Raw genomic sequence first — 18,003 nt, 5'->3', positions numbered from 1 at the left:
CAAAAAAAAAAAAAAAAAAAAAAAAAAGGCTTCAATGGTAAATTTTATGTTGTGTATATCTTTTTTTTTTCTTTTCGAGTTGGGAGTCTCACTCTTGTCACCCAGGCTGGAGTGCAGTGGTACGCTCACAGCCACCGCAGCCTCGACCTTCGAGGCTTAGATGATCCTTCCGCCTCAGCCTTCCAAATAGCTAGAACTACAGATACATACCACCAAGCCCAGCTCGTTTTTTTATAATTTATTGTAGAGACGAGATCTCACCAAATTGCTTAGGCTAGTCTAGAACCCCCGGGTTCAGGCAATCCTCTCACCTCGGTCTCCCAAAGTGCTGGGTTTACAACCTGAGCCACCATGCCCAACCCGTTGTGTATACCTTAATACAATAAAAAATAATTTTTTAAAAAAGTTTTTCTTTTCTTATGAAAGAATGGATCTTAGGAGATGCTTCTTCTCACCACCAGGACAAATTATAATCATGTGACTATGTTTATAAATCATATGAGCTCTCTGAGACCTAGGTATCACAGAGCAGGCAATATACCCTCTCACCTAAAACGACGCAAAATATTTTGGAAAACAAACTGTAGAGCCTGCATCTCCGGAAATCCCCTCCCAAGTGGCTAACCACAAAGGGAGGAAACATAACAGGGTGAAACCAGAAGTTTACAGTCAAAGCTTAGTGTCCATGTTATTTCGTTCTCTACTAGAAAAATGCAGTGCTGGTGTGCGTTCAGAACAATGGGATGGGAACATGTAAACTTTCTTTGCTTTAGTGTTTGCTTTATATTTTACGGATAATCTTATTCCCAAACATCTTTTGAAACAAATAGATTTGAAGCATTCAGTTAAACAGAAGTCATTTAAAACTCATTGTCCAACCACCTGAATATTAGGTCACCAGAATTTGGCAGTATTCATAGAAGAACTTGGGAGACAGCTAAAGATGAAACTGAGTTACTATCTGACAGGGCATGGTGGCTCATATTTGCAATCCCAGGACTTTGGAAGGTTGGGGAGGGAGGATTGTTTGAAGCCAGAAGTTTGAGACCAGCCTGGGTAGCATAGTGAGGCTTCATCTCTCAAAAAAAATTAGCCAGGTGTGTAGGTACACGACCATAGTTCCAGCTACTCAAGAGGCTGAGGTGGAAAGGTCGCCGAAAGCCAGGAGGTTGAGGTTGCCTTGAGCCGTGATTGTACCACTGTATTCCTGCTTGGGCAACAGAGTGAGACTCCTACTCAAAAAATAAACCAATAAAAAAAAAAAAAAAAGAAGGGAAAAAACTGAGTCACTACCGGTCAATCTGTTGCTACAAATGAGCACTGAGCTAGGAAGTTGTCAAGCCATCAATTCCACTCCCATGTAAAACAAACAAAAACAATTGTTCCAACTGACACCCTTAGTGGTATTGGTCATAAAATATAAGAGTACATAAATGTATGAACAAACAGTCCATAGAATGAACAGGAGCATGGTATCCAGAAAAAAGAAGGCATAATTCATTAATGCTGTACAAATTAGCAAATATTAATTATTTATAGTGATAAAATTCTTTGACCAAGCTCCACACAAAAAGCAAATTTTTGTAAACACAGAGTCATCATAGGATTAAAGAACGAAAAAATGGACAAAGGTGTTGCCTTTATGATGGGAAATGAAGGGTAGGAATAAAGGGAAATGCTTCTCAGGGGAGGAAGTTCCTTCCAAGAGGTATTGTTTTATACAATAAAAATGTGTGTACTTTAAAATGTGCAAGTTTGTGAACACCAATGAACTTGGGAAAATGCTGAGTTAAGGAAGGATAAATGTAACAGGATGTTAAAATGAAAATGCCCCAGAGGTCCCTGAGATAGACCACATTTTAAAGAGGCACAAGGACACTTAAATGCAGGATTTACAAACCCTTCAACAAGGGAATAAATGATCAAGTGTTGGAGATAAGAAAAAGATTTTTGAGAGAACTAAAGGATGCTCAGAGCTTCCTGCAGCCTTGGAGGGGTAAGGGAGGTGGAGGGAATGTCATGCCTGCTTCTTGCCTCAAGTTCAGGAAAACTAAACTTGATGTCTGCTCCAGGATACTCAGGATGACTTGGGATGACTTGATATTTGCCCTCTGTTGATTGGGGACACCCCACACTCACATCTGACTGCTGCCTGACAATTGTAAAGCTCAAGAAATAACTTGTCTGGGTCTTGCTCCAAGGGCAGTGAGCAGAGGCAGCTGTCTTAGGTGACCTGGACTTTAGCATCAGATGGGATAAGCAGTGATTGAGAGTTTAACTCTAGGCAAGATAAGGGGGAGGGAGGAAAAAATTTCCCTACTGACTTAGGTCCAGTGGTCAGGGGTCTGTGAATTAATTAACACTAGGTAGGTTAACAGGAGAAAAGACAAGGTTTATTCACAGGTTTGCAGAAGTAATGAGTAACTTGCCGAATAGTCAGAGGTGAAGGTTTATATACCAACCTAACAAAAGCAGGAGGAGAGGGCCTCAATGGGAAAGCATAGAGGGTTCTACTGGGCTTTTTTATGCTCATGGAAAGGAGAATTTAAACTTGCTTGTGCTGAAGGTCAGTCTTCTCCCAAACAAGAAACTCCCTCAGAGGATGGTCAATGCCAGCTGTATTTTCTGGAGCCTTGGCTTACGTTGAATGTTTTGGTGGCTGCTGACTGTTCATCTGTTTTCTTTAAACAGTAATGTTCATACCATTGTGGGGGCTGTTTATCCCTTCAGGGGCCTCATACAAGAGAGTGCCCCAAGGATCAACTTAGACCTTGCCCAGAGGAGTTACTTGGAGAAGCAGCAAAACCTTAGTACAGTGAAGTCACATGCAAGAAATATGGAGTCACCAAGGGCTGAAGAAGGAGGAAATAGCCACCCAGAATCAAGTTGCACTTGCCCTGGCCAGGGATATTATGGATGAGAAATCCTCAGTGACAAGCAAGGGTCAGGTCTGTGAAGAAGAGTCTATGGATGTGTCGCCAAAGTACCCTGAACACCTGTCAGATTTCAAAAGCCCGCTATTAGCTCAGTGTGACAGTACCAGCTAGATAAGCATTCCTGGTCCCCCTCACCAATTCTCCCTCTCTGTAGTTTATGCCTGTAGGGTCAGAAATCACACAAGTTGCAGGGGAACTTGGCAAGTTGCAGGGGAAAGGTAAAAGTATGAGGAGGAATAAGAAAAAAAAGAGCCTGCCTAACCCCTTCCTTACTGCAGGCAGCTCACCTGAGCTGTAGGGAGGAGGAACAGACTCTTAGATTTGATGCTGTGATGATGACCCAGGCTTGGACATTTTAATTACTAACTGTAGGGTCTTTTATTACATATAAATAAACAGAAAAGTCATATTGCCCTAAATTTCATCCAGAGTGGGACAGACACAAATTTCACAGAATACGTTTGAAACAACAGTGGAAATTTAAAATAAAACAGAATGATAATTAGACCCTTCAAGTACTGTTTTTGTTCAACATCTGGTTACTCACACTACTGAGGTGGGATAGAAAAGTAGTTGGTGAATTTCAACTGGAAAAGCGTAGCCTTGGGAATGAATGGAGGAATCCTGTCTCTCTCCTAAAGTTTTCTGCCCAGTGCCTCAAAGGCCTGAAGAGTTGTCCTCAGGGAAGCATTGGAATGCAAATAAAACCACCACTGGACTCTTGGCTAGAAACCCTGCTGGTGGTTGCCTGGGCTGGGGAGTCACTGTTTAAGGGATATAGAGTTGTCGTTTGGGAAGGTGAGAAAGTTCTGAAGATGGATAGTGGTGATGGTTGCACAACAATGTGAATGCACTTAACGCCACTGGATTATTCACTTAACAGTGATGGTTAAGCCAAGCTCAGTGGCTCAGCCTGTAATCTGGCGCTTTGGGAGGCTGAGGTGAGTGGATTGCCTGAGCCCACGGGTTCGAGACCCGCCTGGGCAACTTGGTGAGACCTCATCTCTACAATAAATCAAAAAATTAGCCGGGCATGTTAGTGTGTGCCTGTAGTTCCAGCTACTTGGAAGGCTGAGGCGGAAGGATTGCTGGAGCCCAGCAGGTCGAGGCTGCGGTGGCCGGGAGTGTGCCACTGTATTCCAGTCTGGGCAACAGAGTAAGACTCCAACTCAAAAAAAAAAAACAAAAAAAACAATGGTTGTTAAAATGATCAATGTCGGCTCAGCCTATAATCCCAGCGCTTTGGGAGGCCAAGGTGAATGGACTGCCTGAGCCTGTGAGTTCGAGACCCACCTGGGCAATTTGGTGAGACTTCATCTCTACACTAAATCAAAAATTAGCTGGGCGTAGTAGCACATGCCTTCCAGCTACTCGGAAGGCAGAGACGGAAGGATCGCTGGAGCCCAGCAGGCCGAGGCAGCAGTGACCGGGAGTGTGCCATTGCACTCTAGTCTGGGCGACGGAGTGAGACTCCAACTCAAAAGAAAAAAAATGATCAATGTCACGTTGTGTATATTTCACCACAATGAAAAAAATAATATGGGATGATTGTTTATTATTACTTCTAAAAACAAAACAAGGCTGGGTGCAGTGGCTCACGCCTATAATTCCAGCACTTTAGGAGGCCAAGGCGGGAGGACTGCTTGAGCCCAAGAGTTCAAGTCCAGCCTAGGCAACATAGCAAAACCTCATCTCGACATAAAAATAATTAAAATTAGCTGGGTTTTGTGGTATGCGCCTGTAGTCCCAGCTACCTGGGAGGCTGAGGTGGAAGGACCCTCTGAGCCCAAAGCTGTGGTGAGCCACGATTGTGCCACTGTACTCCAGCTTGGGCAACAGAGTGAGACCCTGACTCAAAAACAAAAAACACTAATATCCTGCTGGGTGCTTTGCCAGGGAAGTTAGACATGGCACCTAGCGGGAAAAATTGGCTTAGGTAGAAAAGGGAAATCTGTCCGCTCACCCAATTGAACTGCAGGAAGGGTGGGTATGAACTGAGCCTCAGGGATGACCATGCTAGATGTTGGAACGCCACCACCCCTTCTCTGTCTCTCATTTCCACTTCTCTCGATGTACTCGTCTGTCTCTGTCACCACAGACTGGCTTCTTCCACACAGCCTATGCGGACACGGTCACCAAACAGCTCAGACTCACACCTGTTGAGATTACCACCTGAGCAAGCCTGAGACCCTCCATCCGGTAAAAGATCTGAAATCCCAGGACCGGTTGACCTTGGGGAACATGCCTCACTCTGGCCAATCACCAAGTTAAAGACGCAGATTGGTAAGAAACTAGGGGATACCGTTAGATCACACTGTGAGAAGCCGAATTTTGAGCACAGAGTACTACTCCAGGCAGACAAAACAGCAGCCACCACCCACTGCACAGTCCTTCCTCCCTCGGGAACCGATCCCAGACAGTGCTCATCGGCAGCTCATTCGGGCCACCTACACACTCCTGTCTGCCCTCACCTCTGGGGCATCCTGATCTCTGATTTCTTAGCCAACACTGGGTTGGCAGGGGTGAGTGGAGAGCAGTAAGACCCTGCCCTACATCACAGCCAGGCACGGGGGCCATTTTTTCCTGGTCAACCCTGGACCACTGAGCCCTCCTCTATTCTATCTTGCTTTTTGCAGACAATTTCTGGAACATTGGCCAATGTACATGACCCCTGTCGTCTCCATCGCCTGCCTCTCCCTTGTACCCCTTTGGCTCGCTGCTAAGTCTTATTTATTTATTTTTTGAGTTGGAGTCTCACTCTGTCCCCAGACTGGAGTGCAGTGGCCGCTCCCGGCCACCGCAGCCTCGACCTGCTGGGCTCCGGCGATCCTTCCGCCTCAGCCTTCCGAGTAGCCGGAATTACAGGCATGCGCTACCACGCCCAGCTGATTTTTTATTTATTGTAGAGATGAGGTCTCACTGCCCAGGCGGGTCTCGAACCCGCAGCCTCAGGCAATCCACTCACCTCGGTCTCCCAAGGCGAGGGATTACAGGCCGAGCCAAGGGTTCCCTTCGCTGCTGGGCTGGAGAAAACCTGCCTCAGGTCCTTGAACCACAGCCTGCTCTCTTATACCAGAAGAGTTACCTTTAACATTATATAAATTCAGCCGGGCTCAGTGGCTCAGCCTGTAATCCCACACCTTTGGGAGGCTAAGGTGAGTGGATTGCCTGAGCCCGCGGGTTCAAGACCTGCCTGGGCAGCGAGACCTCATCTCTACAATAAATAAAAAAATCAGCCAGGCGTGGTAGCGCATGCCTATAATTCCAGCTACTCAAAAGGCTGAGGCGGAAGGATCGCCGGAGCCCAGCAGGCGAGGCTGCGGTGGCCTGGAGCGGCCACTGCACTCCAGTCTAGGCGACCAAGTGAGACTCCAACTCAAAAAAAAAATTATATAAACTCTTTGTATGTTAATGCAGCATACAGTGTTAAAATAAATCACACTGTTAATACTTTTTTTAAAAATAGCTGTTAAGTCTTAAAAGCCCAGGTCCCAAAACAGACTAAGCTGTTCATTTTGGAAAGGGACGTACATGATCAAATTATGAAATAACGGCTAAGATCGGGCCTGTTTCTCTGTGCCCCTGCCTACTGCCAGCTCTGTCTCTGTCCTCTGAGGCTCGGTTCCCCTTCTGCTGAGATCCACCCTGGCCTGTCACCCATAAGCGAATGTGAGCGCAGTAACTACGCTTGTGAAGATTGTGTTCTCCCCGCATCAAAGCTTTAGGAAGATAAATTTAGACATAAAACAGGAAGTATTTCTCTACGTGGCTGACAGTGATCTAAGAGAAGTTACTGACCCAAGATATTTTAAAGCTATAGTGTAGGGGGGCCATTCTCCAACACTAGTGTGGATCAGAATCACCCGGGGGGCAGGGCCTGAGAATCTGCATTTTTAAAAAGCCCTCCAAGATGCTGATGCTGATGGTCCAGAAACTTATGTTGAGAATGCCTGTGGTCGAGGTCTAGGAAGAGACAGAGAAACTCTCTCCAGGCTACAAGGCTCTGGTTTGACATTGAAAGTCTTGGACAAGGGTGGCTGGGGTGTTCTTTAGGACTGACATCCCAGGCTGATAGTGTTAGACAGATGACTGAACATGCGTGTGTGTCAAGTTAGCCACATTATCATTAAATAATCATCAACTACTTACTTTACTATGATACCATAAAAACTTTCCAAGAGCTTCAGAGCTCTGATTTATATGTAGCAAGACCTCATTAAATAAAATCCATTAAGTCACTTAGTGAAAAGCTTGAATTACAGGATATTCTAAATAAATGCCCTTTTACTCATAATTTCAACTAACCTCCACAAAAACATTTCTTTTTTTTTTTTTTTTGAGTTGGTGTCTCACTGTGTCGCCCAGACTGGAGTGCAGTGGCCGCTCCCGGCCACTGCAGCCTCAACCTGCTGGGCTCGGCGATCCTTCTGCCTCAGTCTTCCAAGTAGCTGGAATCACAGGCACGCGCTACCATGCCTGGCTGATTTTTTGATTTATTGTAGAGATGAGGTCTCGCTGCCCAGGCTGGTCTCGAACCTGTGGACTCACGCAATCCACTCACCTCAGCCTCCCAAAGGCGCGGGATTACAGGCTGAGCCACTGAGCCCAGCCCACAAGAACATTTCTAAGCAAAGCTGTCACTGATGTGGCTTTGCAGAACAAATTTAATTAATAATTATCACATAAGAATTAGCATATTACTAACATAAAAATATCTTAGGTATGATTCAAACTGTTGAATTAACGAAACGTGTACCTTCCTCTTCCCTTTCCCCAAACAAATAAATCTTGCTTTTGAATTTAATACTGTGTCCATCCTTCTGAAATAGCTGTGTTTATTCTCAACATCTAATGTTGGACATATAAATAATATGTTACAATTTCAACTGCCAGTTATTTAAATGTCGCCCCTCTTTCCTACACAAATAAATCTTATTTTCATGTTATTTGCTTCATAAGTATTCCACCACGCTGCAGGCACTGTGATCGCTGTCCCCAGTGCATCTTTGATCTGTAATACCTGTCCACGGGTTAGTCTGATCATATGTTCTCTGTCTCAAGGAGCTAATACTTTTCCAACCCTGCCCAGCATTCAGGGTACAAGTTAGTGTCTCATTTTTCCTTAGGACTTCTTCAGCCACTGAAACTTTCTTTCTTTTTTTGAATTGGAGTCTCACTTCATCACCCAGGCTGGAGTGCAGTGGCGTGATCACGGCCACCACAGCCTCGACTTGCTGGGCTTAGGCAATCCTTCCACCTCAGCCTTCCAAGTAGCTGGAACTACAGGTGTGCGCTATGATATTCAACTAATTTTTTGATTTATTGTAGAGATAAGATCTTGTCAAGTTTTCCAGGCTGGTCTCGAACCCATGGACTCAGGCAATCCTCTCACTTCGGCCTCCCAAAGTACTGGGATTACAGGCTTGAGCCACCGCGGCCAGCCATAACTTTCTTTAGTTTCTCCCTTCTCCAAAGTCCCTTACCACTCCGAGCCTCAGGATTTAAAACAACTTCAGAAAGCATTCAGGGCACACCCCTGCTTGAGCCACCAAACGTGTCCACAGGTACTACGCCAAGGAACTCCTACACTCTGAAGGGACAACCCAGTGATGGGGAGCTTTGAATCAATTATTGGCAAATAATGCTTTGTCAGGTCTACTCAACTGTATCAGGAACCCCAGAAGGCTTAGGACAGGTCATCCTTGGAGGCTAGGGACAGAGTGTTTAACTGTCTTTCTACCTGAGTGTGCACACCTGCCAAGGGCAATGTAGTCTTTCACCAGGAAGGATCGTAGTTGTCACTTTTTTAAAAAAATAATAAATCTCACCATTACAAGGCAGGAATAATATGTAGGTCAGAGTCTTCTAGCTCTCTGTATCCACCATGTCTCGTCCCAGAAGTTTCCCTTTTTTCCTGACCCATCCTTAGGCCCTTGGATAAAAGTGTCTGGAAAACTATTGAACTACACACACCAACAATACAGAAATTGTAAAGTCCAAAACCTTGCTTTGTCATTTTTTTTTTTTTTTTTTTTTTTAGTTGGGGCCTCACTCTGTACCCAGGCTGGAGTGTAATGCCACAATCCCAATGGTTCACGGCAGTCTCGACCTCCTGGGCTCAGGCAATCCTTCAGCCTCAGCATCCTGAGTACCTGGGACTACAGGCACGTGCCACCACGGCCGGCTAATTTTTTAATTTTTTGTAGAGATGAGGTTTTGCTATGTTACCCGGGCTGATCTCCTGGGCTCAAGCAATCCTCCCACCTCAGCCTCCCAAAGTGCTGGGGCTACACATGAGCCATGGTGCCGTCGCATTGTCACCTTTTTGTGTTTGTATAATTTATCTCCTCAGTTAGGTCATAGACTCTTAGAAAACATGGACTCTGCTTTCTATTTTACGTCCCTTTTCAGTTGTGTCTGTATGAGTAGCCAGGACCCAGAATCCCGAAACTTCTTTCCAATGTCTGCTTGGTTCCCCAGGGATCTAAATATGGAAGAGAGGCACATGACACAGGGTACACTGCAGCAAAATGTGCCCTCTTTACCACTGAGTGAGTCACCAGCTGAAAACCTTATCATGGGCTTCTACCTTGATGGAATGGGATAGACAGATGATGAACCACTGCTTTCCCGCAAAGCCCAGAGTAGAGCTGGCCTCATCAGCTCTCTCCATATATTTCATCTTCTAGGGGTCACCATGATCCCACATTGCCTTACAGTTGTATGTCAAAATCCCCAGCCCACCCCTCGTCTAGTTGGCCTTGATTCCAAGAACCTAGGGCCAAAGTGGGACTTTTGCAAACAGTACAGTAGACGTGCAATGCAATCTAGTAAGCTGGCTGAGCAAGCAACCATTCTGAAGGACAGACACACAAATACCAAGGTAGAGAAGAGACCAGCTGAAGTCAGTGAGGATCAATCAGGGTTTTCAAGGTAAACCTGCTCATTTCTCATCCACCTCCTCTATGGTTCCTTGATTGGGACACTCTCAACAACTCTGACTCTTTGGAACTCTAGCTGGACAGGTCAGCTCTGAGTCCTTGCTGGGCAAGGAGAGGAATTCAAATGGGGTTCGGGAAGAGTGGGATAGTGGGGGAGCAGTGCCCATATTAGAAGCTGGTAGGAGTTGTCTTTTTCCTTTAAGAGCGAGCCTAAGAGGGCCAGGCATGGTGGTTCAGGCCTATAATTCCAGAACCTTGGGAGGCCGAGGCGGAAGGATTGTTTCAGCCTAAGAGTTCAAGACCAGCCTGGGCAACATAGCAAGACCTCATTTCCACAAAAATAAAAAAAAAAATTAGCTAGGTGTGGTGGCACGCACCTGTAGCCCCGGCTACTCAGGAGGCTGAGGCTGAAGGATCACCCGAGCCCAGGAGGTCGAGGCTGCGGTGAGCCATGATTATGCCACTGCCCCCCAGGCCTGTGCAACAGAGTGAGATCCTGATTCAAAAAAAAAAAAAAGAGTGAACCTAACAGATTGATCTTTACTTCCTTCCTCCCGAGCCCTCTACTGGTCTCCTTTGCTTCTCTTATTTTGAATATTGTGACACTCTCCTCCCTCTCTCCCTCTCTCTGCAGATAGATAAATAAACAGACAGATCGATATGAAGAGGAAAAGAAAGAACCACGAGAATATGGACCAGAGGTCCTCCCCCACCACGTGCCGATTTCACCAACAACATACATTAAGTACTTGCTCCTGAGTTCCCTTGAGAGCACGGTCCCAAATCTTGACTACAGACTAGAATCAACTGAGAAATTAAAAGAAGTCTCAGCCAGGCTCAGTGGCTTAGCCTGTCATCCCCGCATTTTGGGAGACAGAGACAAGTGGATTGCGGGTTCGAGACCAGCCCGGGCAACTTGGCGAGACCTCATCTCTACAATCAGTTAAAAAAAAAAATAGCTGGGCATGGTGGCACATGCCTGTAGTTCCAGCTACTTGGAAGGCTGAGGCGGAAGGATCGCCGGAGCCCAGCAGGTCTAGGCTGCGGTGGCTGTGAGTGTGCCACTGCACTCAAGCCTGGGTGACAGAGCGGGACTCCAACTCAAACAAGAAAAGAAATCTCAATGACCTGGCAGCACCCCCAAGCCAACTAAGTAAGAATCGTGGACGTAAGACCCAGACTTGGCATGTTCTTTAAATCCCTAAATGATTCTAATGTGCAGTCAAGGCTGGGCCCACTTCCCTGGAGCTGATGCCTTCCTTGTCAAGCCTGGCTCACTTCAGACTCATCTGGAGAACTGTAACAACCAACCCGCCCCAGACTAACTAAAATCAGAGTCTCTGGGGACTGTGACCCAGGCATCAGTATCTTTTTAAGGTTCCTCAGACAATTTGTGTGTACTGTGGTCAACTATATATAACATAAAATTTGCCTTATAACTATGTTTGAGTATACAAGTCAGCGACATTAAGTACATTCACAATGTATGCAACCATCACCACCAGTCATTCCAAGAACTCTCTCATCTTCCCAAACAGAAAGTCTGGACCCATTAAACAATAGTTTCTCGTTTCCTTTTCCCCTTCTCCTCTGGCAATCGCTGTTTTACTCTCTTATCTCTATGAATCTATGAATTTGGCCACTCAAGCTACCTCATATAAATTATACAATATTTGTCCCTTTGTAGCTGTTTATTCACTTAGCATAACGCTTTCTGGGTTCATCCATATTGTAGTACGGATCAGAATGTCATTCCTTTTTATGACTGGATATTATTCCATGGTGTGGCTATATGACATTGTGTTTAGCTATTATCTGCTGATGGACATTTGCCTTGTTTATGCTTTTTGACGATTGTGAATAGTGCTGCTATGAACATCGGTTCATGCATCTGCGTCAGTTCCTGCTTTGGGTTCTTTGGGGTATATACCTGACAGTGGAATTGTGGGATTGCATGGTAATTATATGTTTAATTTTTTGAGAAACTCCCATTCCCTCGTGTGACTCATGTAGGCAAGGATGAGGAACACAGGTATGACCTGCATGCCTTTTAAAAGCTAAAAGTACACTGATTGCTAGTTGGTAAATATTATTGTATAAATTTCTTCATAAATTGTATGCATTTGTTATGGTTACAAATTTAAAAACCTGTTGTGTGGATTGACATAGTTATGACCCCATTGAAAATCCCAACCAAGTGTATTGTGCCCACTAGACATCATACCTCAGTTGAAGTCCCTATCTTCAGTGGAAATGAGTCTTCAGTGATCACTGAAGTGTCAGGGTTTCTGAATGATTTGCCTTGCAAATAGTAAGTCAGACCTGATCCAAGACTTTTCCTATCATAATACCTGGTATTATTCTTGCTGTGCTCAGTTAAGTGTTCTTGAATAGGAAGGAGATGGCCAGTATACATGAGAATGTGTTGCTCATGTGAATATCTTCCACTCATAAAACATTGATAAACTATCCTTGTTTTTCTTTTTCTTTTCTTCTTCTTTTTTTCTAGAGACAGAATCTAACTCTATCATCCAGGCTGGAGTGCAGTAGCGTGATCATAGCTCACTGCAGCCTCAAACTCCTGGGCTCACGTGATCTTCCTGCCTCAGCTTTCTGAGTAGCTGGGGCGACGGCATGCATCACCACACCTGGCTAGTTTTTTTAATTTTTTTGTAGAGACAGGGTCTCACTATGTTGCCCACGCTGGTCTTGAACTCCCAGGCTGAAACGATCCACCCGCCTCTGCCTCCCAAAGTGCTGGGATGACAGGCATGAGCCACCAAGCCCGGCCAACTATCCTTTTCTATCAGGTCCGAAAATATCTACCTGAGAATTAACTGCAAGGATACTTTACTACATGATAATATACCCTTCTTGTCCAAGTGCTGACTGCTTTGAGATACCAACTACTTTTTTTGCAATGCTCTTTCATCCTTTCTTTGGATTGGACCATTCCTATACCTTCTGATTCAACCTAGGAGCCAAAGACGAGCTCCTGAAAGATGGGAATACACCAGGCACAGTGGCTCAAACCTGTAATCTCAGCACTTTGGGAGGTGGAAGCGAGAGGATTGCCTAAACTCAGGGGTTCAAGACCAGCCTGAGCAACATGGTGAGACCTTGTCTCTACAATAAGTCAAAAAATTAGCCGGGTGTGGTGGCACATGCCTGTGGTCCAGCTATTTGAAAGACTGAGAAGGAAGGATCACCTGAGCCCAGCAGGTCAAGGCTGCGATGGCCATGAGCCTGGGTGACAGAGTGAGATTCCAGTCCAAAAGAAAAAAAGATGGAAATACACGTAGTCTCCCCGTAGAACCTCTTCAATCCCACACCTCAGTGCATACAAATCTGTAAAAAATGTATACATGTTTATAAAACACAGAACTCCCAGAAGGAACTTTGGAAAAAGCTGACAGCTGATCAAAGCTTCAGTGAATTTTTTTTTTATTTTCAACACATTGGTCCATTTCATGATGAGTAAGTTACAAGCATACCTGCCCACACCAACTGAGTGTTCAGCAGTTTTTGACCCAACACGGCCTGACCCTCGTGCCCACCTTCCCTATTGACCTCATCTTGCTCTGAGCGACTTTTTCTCTTGTTTCCCCAGATGAAAAAAAGTCCTCAAAGGGAAACATTTTGCCAGCGTGGAAGAGGTGAGAGCAAAAACGTCAGAAGCACTAAAAGGCATCCAAACGGATGAGTTTAAAAACTGTTTAGAGCAGTGGGAAAAGCATCTCAATAGGTGTGTTGCATCCAACGCAGAAGATTTTGAAGGTGACTGAAGTTTAAACATGTCAGAATAAATACACAATTTTTTATAAATAAATTCCATTGTGGGGGAAGTCCCTCCTCGTGAGTATGGAGAAATACTACATACCGGTGAAGTCCCAACATATTTTAGTGTATTAAAGGCTTTGAGACTCCCAGGAAAGAAACCTGAGGAACTTCAACACAGTGTTTGCCAAGTTTATTTGGCCACAGAACGCTTCTTTTAAAGTAACATATTCATAATGTGTTTCAAGGAACAGGTGGTTCCCAGGTCATACGTAACTTGAGGAGTTTTTGCCCTAGATCCGGAGGGCAGGATGCTCTTGCAACTGCAGTTCTTGTGTCTCTAGCCTTTCAGTCTTAACCATTCCTCCCAGTGTTCAGGCAATGTGTGTTCCAGGCCTTGACACTATCTGTTAAAGTCCTTTTGCACCTTCTCACTTCCCCCACTTAGAACACATCCATCTCTTCCTTCAAAAATCCAGCTCTAAACTCTGACTATACGAAGCATTTTCTGAAGAGGTCCACTAATTCAGAATGGTCAGTTATTTAAATTCTGCTTTCTTTTGGCCAGTCACGGTGGTCTGTAATTCCAGCACTTTGCCAGGCTGAGGCAGGAGGATCGTTTGAGCCCAGGAGTTCGAGACCAGCCTAGGCAACAAAGCGAGCCCTCACCTCTACAAAAATAAACATAAAAAAATAAGCTGGGTGTATGGTGTGTGCCTGTAGTCCCAGCTACTTGGGAAGCCAAGGCAAGAGAATCACTTGAACCCAGGGGTTCAAGGTTACAGTGAGCTAGGATTGTGCCACGGCACTGCAGTTTGGGTGACAGAGCGAGATCCTGTCTCAAAAAAAATTCTACCTTATTTCATCCTAGCGCACCACAGAGAACCTGCTGATGACATATAGCTACACAATTGTCTTGGGAATAATTTTTTATCTTCACTTCTCATGCTACTTATTTAACAGCAGGGCTAAATCTCCTAATACCACTTTTCCTGCTCTGTTGCACTTTTATAATATTCCACACACCAGAAATTCTTGTTTTATCGCCTCCTAAGCCAAACAAGTCATGAAGAATACATTTGAAAGTATAAATAACATTCTTTAAAGCATAGGGATTTTTTAAATCATTTAACCATTTATTCATTCACAGGTATTAATAAGGATTATTCTGTGTTCCAAGCACTCTGAAAGGCACAGAGGAAGAGATATAAAAAGAGAGTTAGATATATCTAAATTAGCTTCTTAGTATCACTTACATAGAGCTGCGTGCTAAAGCATAGTGATACACGCAGCCCAACACGACTACTAATGGGTAAAAAATAATCCCAAATATTTATTCAATGTGTCCCTTTCTTTCCATGCCCAATGTCATGGCCCTTGGTGGAGTCCTTTCTTTCTCATCTATAGTATATTAATACTTCTTATCCTCTCCCGACACTGCTGCCCAAGAGAGTTTCGGAAAACCCAAAAGAGAAATCACTGCCCTGCTTTAAATGTTTTAATTCCTCTCCATCGCTTACTTAAAGCAGGATTTCTCGAACTTTAAATATTTACCAGCTTCAGGGGTTTTGACATACCCACATACCACCTGTACTCTTGGGTATTTAAATATACCTCTTTCAACAAAATCACATTTTAACTCAAGTAGATTTGACATTGTGCTAATCAATACTACTAGTGAAATGGCAATTTTGATTGGCATATCATTTTCTTTTCTGTATTAAATGAATATATAACAATTAGAACAAAAATATCACCCATGGCCAGGTACGGGGGCTCACACCTATAATCCCAGCACCTTGGGAGGCCAAGGTGGGAGGTCTGCTTGAGCCCAGGAGTTTGAGACCAGACTGGGCCACATGGTGAGACCTTGTCTCCACAAAAAATAAAAAAATTAGCAGGGCATGGTGGTGTGTGCCATAGTCCCAGCTAGTCGAGAGGCCAAAGGGAAGGATCATTTGAACCCAGGAGCTGGAGGCCATTATCGTGCCCCTGCACTCCAGTCTGGGTGACAGAGTGAGACCTCAACTCAAAATAAAATAAAACTTAAATAAATTCATCCATGTACTACTTAAAAGCTTCTTGTATAACATCAGTAGGGCATAGATCACTCTGAGATAGACACAGACCTCAGAACCAAAACTCAGTCCCTCAGCATGACATAACATAAACTGGTCTTCACTGTCCTTTTCTTCCAGATCTCTGTCCCTTTCTCATCTGTATCCCCAGTTCTCCTGAACTCGCTTCAGTTCTCCAACCTTGCTGTGATGTTTTATGGCTCTGTGCTTTTATATATGGTATAGTCTTTCTTCCCTGTTTCCCAAGCTGTATCATCTCCACTTTCCACGTGGACAAAAGGGCTTTCCTCCAAATTTTTAAACTTCCTTCTTGCTATCAGCAGAGCACTCACTACTTCTTTTCCTTGCCTTAAGCCGACATTGGATTTAATCAACATTGTGCTCTAAGAACACTAAGGAAAAACTGATAGACTGAAAAGTAACGTGTCCATGATGTCTTCAGCTTTCATTGTCTTTGGGCTATTTCACAACTCTGAGATAGGCATGAACTTGTAGAAAATAGATAGTAATGTAACCGATTCTTTATAATTAAATAAATTCTGCCAAGTGGTGGTTCAGCTGAATTTCCTCCTCCACTTGAAAGAAGCCGGTTTCACATCGAAGCAAATTCATTTGATGGGTTTACATATTTCTCTGGCTTTCGGATTCTCCTCTGAAGTGGCTGAAACACCTTTCGGATTCCCTTGTTAATTAATGACAAAATCTTGACACGTGATTACTGTATTTGTTAAAAGTCATGACCTAAACTTTCTTAAAACAAAACTACCTTGGAAGGGTATGTATCTGGCGCAGAACCTGGCCAAGGTAGGCAAGTGAGTTAATGATGGAATGAATGAATGAACTTAGACAAGCAAATATAGTCTCTGTCATGGTCAATATCAGATATTTAGGTCTAGATGATTCATCATGACGGAAGGGTGTGGAATACTAGCGTGATGCTTAGCTACTATTGCAAAATTGAAAACAAAATGAGAAAATTCCCCTAATCCTTAGGGGGGTGGCAGCAAGAATGCGCTGCAGGGAATATGCTAAGCCTTGTGTCTAAGGGTGACCTGAGTGGCGCCAACACAGCGGTTGAGTCAGAGAGGTCATGAAGGGCGCTGCGCAAGGAATAAGAGATGAGAGAGAATGAATGCCCCTTAAGTCCCATAACCTGCTTCCTTTCCCTCCATTGTATACAGATCCAAGGATTCTCAGGTTTTCTCTTACATTAGGTCTTTTAAAACCTACCCAGCCATGAAATAATATATGCTTCTGGCATTTGTTTAGTTGGAGTACCATCTACAGTTAAATTGTGTAAAGGAAAAAAACTATGAGTCAGTTTCCAGATCTGTGTTGTGACGATTACATCAATGGTGCTCCATAGAATAAAAACCACAAGCTTCCTGCAGATGTCTGGATTCATCATGACCTGTGTCACTCTCAACTAATGAGGAAGTACTCCCAAGGATATTGCCTACAGACATGCACGAACTTTCTTTTTTTAGATTGGAGCCTATAGTTTATTTAGAAAGTAAATGAGACAGAGCGAGAGAGAGTCATGCACGAACTTTTTTTTTTTTTTTTTTTTACCTTTTATCATTATGTAGTGGCCCTCTGTATCTTTGCACGAACTTTTAAGGGGCATTTAGAAGCCAGCCCTCCACCCTCAAATTCTCTTCTCTCTTTGCATAAACAGAATGGTTGATAGAGAAAAGCCTGCTGAATTACTGTTTAGTGTGCAGTTCCCAAAATTAATGTGGCACTTTTCAGAGTACTCACACACAGTCCACATACTTCTCCTCGACGTTATATAACACTATCAGGTACTGTCCCTTTTCCCTTTTTACAGATGGGGAAATCGAAGCTCTGAGAGGCTAAAGAACCCGCCTACGGTAGCACCACCAAGGGACCGCATCAAGGCTCAAATCCAGGGCTGACGCTAAAGGTCACATTCCACGACACCATCACGTCCCAGCAGAGAACCACAGGAGTGAAATCATACACAACAGAAACACCAACATTCGGTCGAGAGGAGAAACAGGCCATCCTCCGACCCCCATCCGTGGAAACATCGTCTCCCGCGAAACCGGTTTCTGATGCCCAGAAGCTTTGACAAGGAAGACTGTGGGTCTTGGCCTGCTCCGCAGCAAACCGGAGGATTCCGGCTAAAAACCAGTTTTTCCGAGATGTGGCTGGCCTTGCACGCATCGCAGCTCACTTTTCTGCAGCCGTTTCGGAAAATAACCGCAATAGTCTTCCTTTTTCAAAGTCCGGTAGACGTTTGGGCCG

At 44.4% G+C, this 18,003-nt stretch overlaps 1 protein-coding gene across 1 annotated transcript in view; it reads left to right on the top strand.

Annotated features, from left to right (window-relative positions):
- MALT1 (MALT1 paracaspase) overlaps positions 1–18,003 on the top strand; it is a 130,972-nt gene that overhangs the window by 41,910 nt on the left and 71,059 nt on the right. Inside the window, exons 6-7 of the mRNA XM_021716123.1 lie at positions 9,954–10,055; positions 17,862–17,987. Coding sequence (XP_021571798.1) covers positions 9,954–10,055; positions 17,862–17,987 — 228 coding nt within the window. The remainder of the gene's footprint in view (positions 1–9,953; positions 10,056–17,861; positions 17,988–18,003) is intronic.

Source organism: Carlito syrichta, unplaced genomic scaffold (assembly GCF_000164805.1).
Source record: "Carlito syrichta isolate Samal-C Ts95f unplaced genomic scaffold, Tarsius_syrichta-2.0.1 Scaffold308187, whole genome shotgun sequence".
Lineage (NCBI taxonomy): Eukaryota > Metazoa > Chordata > Mammalia > Primates > Tarsiidae > Carlito > Carlito syrichta.
This window is presented reverse-complemented; position numbering and strand designations above follow the sequence as displayed.